This window comes from Alexandromys fortis, unplaced genomic scaffold, assembly GCF_014885135.2.
Source record: "Alexandromys fortis isolate MF-2015 unplaced genomic scaffold, M_Fortis_MF-2015_v1.1 scaffold_268, whole genome shotgun sequence".
NCBI lineage: Eukaryota > Metazoa > Chordata > Mammalia > Rodentia > Cricetidae > Alexandromys > Alexandromys fortis.
Window position 1 is genome coordinate 1,257,152 of NW_026068141.1, and position 9,376 is coordinate 1,266,527.

At 49.4% G+C, this 9,376-nt stretch overlaps 1 protein-coding gene across 1 annotated transcript; it reads right to left on the reverse strand.

Annotated features, from left to right (window-relative positions):
* Positions 1 to 3,131: 3,131 nt before the first annotated feature.
* Positions 3,132 to 8,461, reverse strand: LOC126491260 (uncharacterized). Its single transcript, XM_050126820.1, has 2 exons — positions 8,203 to 8,461; positions 3,132 to 5,229 (listed from the first exon to the last, which is right to left on the reverse strand). The coding sequence occupies exon 2, from the start codon at positions 5,194 to 5,196 to the stop codon at positions 3,502 to 3,504; it is 1,695 nt and encodes a 564-aa protein (XP_049982777.1). The 5' UTR covers positions 5,197 to 5,229; positions 8,203 to 8,461; the 3' UTR covers positions 3,132 to 3,501.
* Positions 8,462 to 9,376: the final 915 nt, after the last annotated feature.

A 9,376-nucleotide genomic window follows, 5' to 3' on the forward strand; every position in this document is an offset into this window, starting at 1 on the left:
CCAGGAAGCCATGGTGGCAGAGGCATGAGGCAGTTGGTCACATTGCCTCTAGTCATGAAGCAGGAAGCAGACAGGAAGTGGGGCCAGGCTAAGAAACTTCAAGACCCTTCAAGTGAACACTTCCTCTAACTGGACCCCAGTTGGAAGCAAATGTTCAAACATACAGTTTTTGAGGGAATGTCTCACGATCAAGCCACAACAGCCAGATTCACTGGGACTGGCACTGAGAACTATGGGAAAGGCAGGCGTGCAAATGTCTAGTCCCCCCCTCAGAGAAGAAAGTTGAGCTGCAAAGACAACTGAGACTAGACCAGCTGCCTGGAAGAAGCAGGAACGGGCTGAGCTGCTTGGAAGAGGTGCTGACCATAGTCACTTGGAAGGACACTCTCCATCCTACTGAGGGCCTGCAGGTTGTGCAGGGTGCTCCAGGTTCCCAGCTTTCGTGAGCTGTGCTGGGGTGGGTGTTACTGATGCAGCTGTCTGTGTCAATTGCATTTGGTTGGGTTACTCAGTCTAGGGGTTTGTAACCCACCCTGCAATCAGTTATTCCAGGGTCACGGAGGGGCGCTACCTGGAAGGGAATGAGCTAAGACAGAAGAAGAAGGCCAAGCAGATTTGTCAAAGCCTCCGTTTATTAGGGTCATGGTTGCTGCTTATATAGGCCCTGCATGAGGACTTGGTGGGCAGGGCACGGGATGCGCGTGGTCCCGGTCAAGTAGGCCAGGTTACATTCAGACAGGTAGGCCAGAAGTCACAAGTTGCCACACCTAGTTCCCTGGATAGCTGGAATGTGAGGCGGGTTCCGCTAACAGATTAGCAGTTAATTGGGTGAGGGGCAGGTTTTCTAAATAGAACATAATTATGGGTGTGGGGTTCTCTGCAGACTCCCCAGGGTGATTCCTGTAATGATCCTTAGGGGGGAAATGGCTCCTGACATGTCTGTACATTATTTCAGCTCCTGTATAACCCCTCACCCATAATTCTGTAAGTAACCACAATAAAACTCATTGGTTCACCAAGCTGTACTTCAGTGGTGTCTCTACTTGGGTCTGTCCTGGGTTCCTTCTCTGAGGTGAGCAGATGTGTGTGCTGTGTTTCTCTAGGAAAACTTCTGTCACACAACAGCTGCCCTTGGAGCTACTACCACCCATTTTAAGATAAATGTTTGTTCATTCATCTCTCTCACATGCTGAGGCTACAGCATGCAGCAGTGGCCACATACATTCTGGCAGGACAATGCCCTAGAGTCTAGGGAGTGAGTCTTTTTTGTTTGTTTCCAGACAGGGTCTCTATGTGTAGCCCTGGCTGTCATGGAACTTACCATGTAGACCAGGCTGACCTAGAACTCAAAGATCCACCTGCCTCTGCCTTCTGAGTGCTGGGATTAAAGGTGTACACCACCTCTTCCCAATGTGAGTCATTCTTAGTAAGGAAAGAGCCAGAACACTGCGGATTAGACTGTGGGGAAGAATCAGCTAGATAAAAGCAGGAAGAGGAGCAGTAAAGAAAGTCATTTACCCAATGATGAGTCAGAGAAAAGAGCAGAACACTCCAGACCACAGCCAGCATGCTTCTCGGCACACGAAGCTGCCCCAGCAGCTGCCCTCTGGCGTGTCAACACTGTGTGGTGAGTTTACCTGTGTACACCGTGGGAGTCCATTACAGGCAATATGCCTTTGAAAAGATCAAGGCCCAGAGGGCTTCATGGAGGAGGTGAAGTAGGAAGTTGGACTTTGGGGAATGGGTAGAAGATGGTCAGGTAAAAGAAAGAGTGAGGTACATGACATCTCCAAGGTGAGACTGAGATTAGGGTTTAGGGGCCTCACCACCAGGATAGGAGACAGGGATGGGCCAGGGCATCCTCACCACCAGAATAGAAGTGCAGGGATGGACCAGGACATCCTCACCACCAGAATAGGAGTGCAGGGATGGACCAGGACATCCTCACCACCAAGACAGGAGTGCAGGGATGGACCAGGACACCCTCACCACCAGGATAGGAGACAGGAAGGGACCAGGACATCCTCACCACCAGGATAGGAGACAGGAAGGGACCAGGACATCCTCACCACCAGGATAGGAGAAAGGATGGACCAGGACATCCTCACCACCAAGACAGGAGTGCAGGGATGGACCAGGACATCCTCATCACCAGGATAGGAGACAGGATGGACCAGGACATCCTCACCACCAGAATAGGAAGACAGGATGGACCAGGACATCCTCACCACCAGGATAGGAGACAGGGATGGACCAGGACATCCTCACCACCAGGATAGGAGTGCAGGGATGGACCAGGACATCCTCACCACCAGGATAGGAGACAGGAATGGACCAGGACATCTTCACCACCAGAATAGGAGACAGGGATGGACCAGGGCATGGGGTGGTGCTCCACCAGGATAGGAGTGCAGGGATGGACCAGGGCATGGGGTGGTGCTCCACCAGGATAGGAGAAAGAGATGGACCAAGGCATGGGGTGGTGCTCCATCAGGATATGAAGAAACAGGCAGAGGAAGAACTGGAGAGGGAAAGGGATACCAGGAGAGGCTCTGAGGCTGGGCAGCTACAGCGGACCAGCTGCCAGTAATTGAGGCTCGTTGTCATTGCCTCCATTCATTCCCAGAACTCTCAGAAGCTGATTAGCAATTGTTCCTCCAGCTTCTGAGAGGCTGGAGGATTGCAGGGGTGTTGGGGGAGAGAGGCCAGGGGATTGCAGGAGTGTGGGAGGAGAGGCCAGGGGATTGCAGGGGTGTGGGTGAGGAGAAATAAGGGGATTGCAGTGGTGTGTGTAGGGAGAGGCCAGAGGATTGCATGGGTAAATTGGTATGCAGGAGAGGTTAGGAGATTTTGGGGGTAAGGGGGATGAGGGGAGTTTAGGGATGGGGAAGGTAGGGAGTTGCAGGGGTGGGGAGAGGTCAGGGATTGCAGGAGTGAGTGGGGGGGAGAGGACAGTGGATTATAAATGTAGGTGTGCGGGGAGGCCAGCAGTATTGCAGGGGTAGGTGGGGGAGAGGCCAGGGGCTTGCAGTGATGGGTGGGTGTGCTACGCCAGCGCGGGCTGGAACCAAGAGTCTCGGCGGAGGGTGTCCAGGTTGAATGAATACACAGAGCACGAGCTTGAGGTGGAACAGCTTTTTTTTATTGCCTGCTGGGCTGGTTTTATACCATGGCACCAAATGAGGAGGGGGCTGCGAAGGGACTGTAACCTGACCCTAGCAGAGATCAAGGACTGGTCACCATGCACTTAAAATTCCTTCCTTCTCCGCTCCAGGAGCAGAGGGAATTTATTATGTTTTCCTTGCAGATAAGCACCTCAAATGGGGGCAGGGATATCAACTCGGGGGCTGCAGTTCCCACAATTCCCCCTATTTTATTTTATAATGAGGGGTCCTGTCTTAGGTCCTGCGAGAGAAGTACCTTCCCTTACCCGTCATAGGGCCCCCGATGCCCTGTCTTAGGTGGGGGGTCTCCCCACAGGTTGCCCGTCCTTGGAGACCCTCATTTTTTCAGCATCTGTAGCCACACTTCATGACTTCCAGGAGAGTCATGCGTCAGACTGAGTAACACCTGACGGTGGACAAGCTCAGTCAGGGTGAAGATGTTTAAGACTCGTTTTAAGAGGAGCAGACCTACTGCCATCCCTACTAGTCCCAAGATCCCCAGGGATAAGGCACCTCCCCATCGCTGTGCCCAACCCCCAATCTGGGCCATGGTATTCCACCATCCTTCAGCAGATACAGGTTTAACACGAGTTTCATTAATTGCAATAATTTGATGTACCAAAGAGTGGGTAAAGTTTACAAAGGAATCATTCCAAGGCCCCCTAAGATAAGCATTAAGGCGTTGCACCTCAAAGGACATATTTTTCACTTCCATAAGGGTTACACAGGCAGAATGATAAAAATGAGAACAAGAGGCTTGTTGCACCATCCACAACACATTAATCTGTTCCTGTAATAAGGCCGTTTGCTGGTTTAAATTTAACATCCCCAATTGAATATGTGAGTTAATGGTATTTTGAGTTTCTAAGGCCTGGGTAACACGGGCAGCAAGAGTGTTAACAGTCTCTGCAGTAGCTGCACTCTGGGACACGGTGATTCCTGCAACGGTGGCGGCTGTGGCTGATATGGCGATAGCTGCAATGACTGCGGCGGTGATCCCAAAGTCTCTTCTTTCTCTATACAAGATAAGCTCTCGTCCATCATGTGGGTCTTCTACCACCAGGGGAACCAGGGCAGGAATTCTCACCATCAGCACGGACTCATCTGTCGGGGACCAGCAGTTGCTCAAAAAGCAGGAGCTGGAAGAACAATTAAGGACACCATCCTCCCCGACCGACCCATTAAAGGAAACAAACATAAAAGGAGGTAGAACACAAGCTAGGCTGACAATAGAGAAATTCATTCCCGCTGCATAATTAATCTGGAGGGAGGTTTCAAAGATGTCCGATGTGTTCCATCGGGCTGTAGCATTGAAGGCCAAGCCCCTTTGAAGGGCTAAAGGTCTAATATCTGTACATGCACGAGGGCCACAGAGAAACATGCCTGCAAACGTAGGTGAAACTCCTGCCATATTTGGATTTCTATAGGAATAATCAAAGGCCCCTCCCAAGGAGTTTTTAAAGGTAGGTCTGTGACCAAACCACCATAAATATTTATCTCCCTCCAATTTCCATGGTTCCTTAGGAGCACAATTTCCCCAAGGCAATGGTAAATATAATTTGAAGGATTGTGGCGTCTTCCAACATAAGGGAGCTGGTCTCGGAGGGGTAGGGAGTCCAGAAACATTTCTTTTAAAATTTATTGGGTAAAAGATATCTCTCAATCCAAAACAGGGATGTCCAGACGAATTAGAAGAGAAGTCTCCCAGAGAATAATTACTAAGGACCACACATGGTCCAGAAAGGGAAGCACTAGGCATCGCTGAAATATTGTTAATCCTCCGGAAGCAGAGGGCATGGGATATATCAAACGTTAAATTACCCAGTGAGGATCTTTCCAATGCTGTATTTGCTGCAGGAACTCCCAAGGTATAATTGGTGGAGTAAAAGGATGGAAAAACAGAGCTTATTTTACTTACCGGCATCAGTATGGGTGGATTCCTCACCAGTGCCCATCTCAGGCCTCCCTCGATGTTCTTCACTTGAACCCATATTATCAGGGCTAGTAGGGCCCGACTCCACTGGCCGAACATTCCGCTCTGGCACCCAGATGGGTTTTTTGGTTCCTGGAGGGAAGACACAAATGGCTCCCCTCACCCTAGCCAGCATAGGTGTGGGTGATTGCCATTGTCCTGTGATACTATCCTTCCATATAACCCAGCCCAGAGATTGGGAGGGTTTCTGCCAATGTCTTTCCATTGCTGATAGACCTTGTTTATCTACTGTTAGAAAATTTAAAATGTATAAAATTGTAGATAATTGGGTATTTGGGGAGGTGATATACTCCCCCTTCTTTATTTTACAAAAGAACTGTTTAAGGGTAGCATGTGTGCGCTCCACTATGGCCTGTCCTGTAGGATTATGTGGAATTCCAAAGGTATGTGTAATTTGTCGTTCTTGGCAAAATTTTGCAAACCGTTGGCTGGTATAAGCCGGTCCATTGTCTGTTTTGAGAAAGTCTGGGATGCCCATATAGGCAAAAGCCTGTAGGCAATGGGCAATAACATCCTTAATCTTTTCCCCTGAATGTAGGGAGGCATAAATTACCTTGGAATAAGTATCTACAGAGACATGTAAAAATTTAAGTCTGCCAGCTTGGGACAAATGGGTAACATCCATCTGCCAAAGGTGGTTAGGACGGAGGCCTCGAGGATTAACACCTTCGTTGGGGGCATTATGAAATGGAGCACAAGCTGGACATTGGGACGTGATTTGAGTAGCCGTGGCTAGAGAACAGCCAGAGTGAAACTTTAGAGAAGAGGCATTTAAATGATACTTTTCATGAAGATGACGGGCTCGTTGTTCCTGAGAAAGGAACAATGCCATTGGGCGGGTGAAGGAATCAGCAAGCTTATTTCCCTCTGCCAAGGGCCCTGGCAGATCAGTATGGGCCCGAATGTGGCCAACAAAGCCAGGAAACACTCTTTGACATATAAGACTTTGCAGCTGAACCAAAAGGTGGGAAACCTGAGAGGTAGGTAATATGTATGGTGAGGTTTCCAATGGCCCAACAATCCTTGCCACATATATACTATCAGTATACAAGTTGAAGGGTTGATCCTTGAAAAGAGAAAAGGCCATAAGACAGGCCGTGAGTTCTGCAGCTTGGGCAGAAATTGGACCTAGGGGCTGCTTTTCTTTAATTGAATCAGAGACTACCACTGCATAGCCCTTGGAAGAACCATCAGTGAATACTGAGCGCACTCCCTTAAGGGGGGAAGTTTTAATAATTCTTGGAAAAATAATAGGATGATTCTTAAAAAAGGAAATTAAACGGGAATCAGGATAATGGTTATCAAAAATGGCTCCAGTGGTGGCGATGAACAAGGTCCATCCATCTTGAACCCTCTGTAGCCTTGTTATTTCCTCTTTTTGATAAGGGATTAGAAATTTATTTGGGATCCTGCCAAAAACTTGTAAACTAAAATCATATGCCTTCCATAGGAGCTGTAGCACCATTTCATAATATGGAGTCACCACCTTCTTAGGGGAAGCGGGTAAATGCAGCCAATAAATTGGTCCCCCTTGCCAAAAAACTCCAGTAGGAGAAAATTGTGAAGAAAAGACCATGAAATAAAAAGGGTGGGCATAATCAAGGCGGCGGAGATGTGCTCGCTCAAGAGCATCAAGCAAGGCATACAGGGCTTCTTTTGCCTCTGGAGTCATGATCCTGGGGGAGGCAGGGGAAGGGTCCCCAGGCAGCATGTCATACAGGGGCTTAAGAGTTCCTGTAGGAATGGAAAGGGAGGAACGGATCCACTGAACATCTCCCAATAATTTCTGCCAGTCATGGAGGGTCTGCAAATGTGAGCAATCCAGCTGCAGCCTCTGAGGCTGAAGCCCAATGGATTGGATTTGAAAGCCCAGATAGGAATAGGGGGGCTGCATCTGCACCTTCTCTGGGGCCAAAATGAACCCATATTCCTCCAGAAGGGTCTGTAACTCTGAAAACATTAATAAACTTTCCTCTTTTGCTGGTGCTGCCAGAAGTATATCACCCATATAAAGGACACTATGGTAGGAGGAAAACTTATGCCTAAGTGGATCCAAACAAGCTGCAACATACATTTAACAAATTGAAGGACTGGCAGCTCTGTCCTGGATCGTTAGGGTCAGGAATTTTTACAACAGGGACAATCACTGGGTAGCACTTAACGCCTCCGCAGGGAGCCTCCTCCTAGCAGAGCGTCCTCCGAGCCCAACTAAGTGGGAGGGGCTGGAGAGGTCCTGAACTGGTCAGAAAGAGGATAGGGAGGGGGCTTGTCCTGCTCCCCAGAGGTCCCCTTTGTCTTTTCTTTTAAACGGGCCCTGCGTAATTCTCGCTGCAGCGCTGCGATTTCTCCCTCTAAAACTTCTTCTTCTGAATCTGTTGATTCCCCCAAGCTCTCTTCAAAATCAGACAAAGAAGGGTAGAGGCGTGTTTGCGCCGAAGAATTTTGCTTGGGACGAGCCCCTAAGCTCTCAGAGGAAACTGCGTCCCGGGAGTCACTTCCCTCCCCCTTGTCTGGAGGTTTTCGCTTTCTTTTAACCTTTCTCTCCTCTACCTTACCTGGCTTCCCCTTAGCAGGCTGAGAAAGCGGTTCGGCCTCCGCATCAGAGGCAATATCAGAACAAAGGGAAGCCTTAGTCTCATTGTCTTGAATCTCAGATAACACCTCTTTTGTTGCTTCCAAAGCCTGCTTAACCCGGACTTTCTCTGTAAGCAAAGCATCCCTGATCAGTCTCCAAAGGGAGAACGTGGCCATTGGCAGGACCTCAGGCCCCTCCTTTCTCAACGTTTTCTGAAGATCCCCACGGACCTGTTCCCACTCAGAAATATTGAGGGCTCCACTGGTGACGAACCAGGGACTCCACGTCTCTATAGTTTTAAGAAAATCTTCTAAAGTCTTAGTTTTTACAGCTGTTCCCTGCTCTTTCAATAATCTCTTTAACTGAAACTTCAACTCCGATTTACTCGTAATATTTCCCATATTTCTTAATTAATTAATTAATACCCCAATGCGTCCTGGCCGGCTTACAGGACGACCCAGTCCACTTACCTCACTTTCCGATCTCGGTGGGACCTCCAGATGCCGCGCCAGCGCGGGCTGGAACCAAGAGTCTCGGCGGAGGGTGTCCAGGTTGAATGACTACACAGAGCACGAGCTTGAGGTGGAACAGCTTCTTTTTTATTGTCTGCTGGGCTGGTTTTATACCATGGCACCAAATGAGGAGGGGGCTGCGAAGGGACTGTAACCTGACCCTAGCAGAGATCAAGGACTGGTCACCATGCACTTAAAATTCCTTCCTTCTCCGCTCCAGGAGCAGAGGGAATTTATTATGTTTTCCTTGCAGATAAGCACCTCAAATGGGGGCAGGGATATCAACTCGGGGGCTGCAGTTCCCACATGGGTGTAGGGAGATTCCAGGATTGCAGAGATGGAGTGGAGGAGGCCAGGGAATTGCAGGGGTGTGCATGGAAGGGGAGAGGCCTTAGAAGGATCCACATGCAATCTAGGAGGATCGAGAGAACCCTCAGCAAGAGCCCTAGCTCTCTTGCCCCTCTGTGCCCGCCCTCTTCCCAACCACACCTGAGGGAAATACCTGACTATACGGAGACCCAGAGAGACGGAGAGAGGCCTCCAAAACTGAGTTCAGAAGGGATGGCAAGATAGCTCAGCAGGTAAAGGTACTTGTTGCCAAATCTGAGGACACAGTTTTGTAGCCTGAACCCACATAGTAGAAAGCCATGTACTCAGAGCCACTAACTTGGGTCTCACCCTGGTCCCAACCGAGTCTTGAGCTAGGAGCTAGGAGAGCATCCTAGCCACCCAGAGCATCTGGCCACTCCCCTACAGACCCCTAGGGAAGTGTGTGCACAGTGGCTTCTCAAACACCCTGAAGGCACTCAAGAAGAAATCCACCAAACAGAACCAAGGCCTTGGTCAGTCATTCTGCTTCCTAGTCCTGATCCTCATCAGGGAAAGGGGAATCCATAGCAGCGGAGGGGCTGGAGCCTGGCTCTGGAGAGTGTATGTCAGCAGGTACCAGGCCGGGGGTGCATCTCCAGCTCCAAGAAAAACAGCAATGGAGAAGCTGCCCTGTGACCATGATTTTACCCAATACAAAAAAAAACTGGTTTTGGTGTGTTGTGAGTTTTACATTGTATTTTACTGACTCCCCGCTCCCCTAAAGATTGCTGCTCTTCCCATGTTGTGAGTAACCCCCAAGATT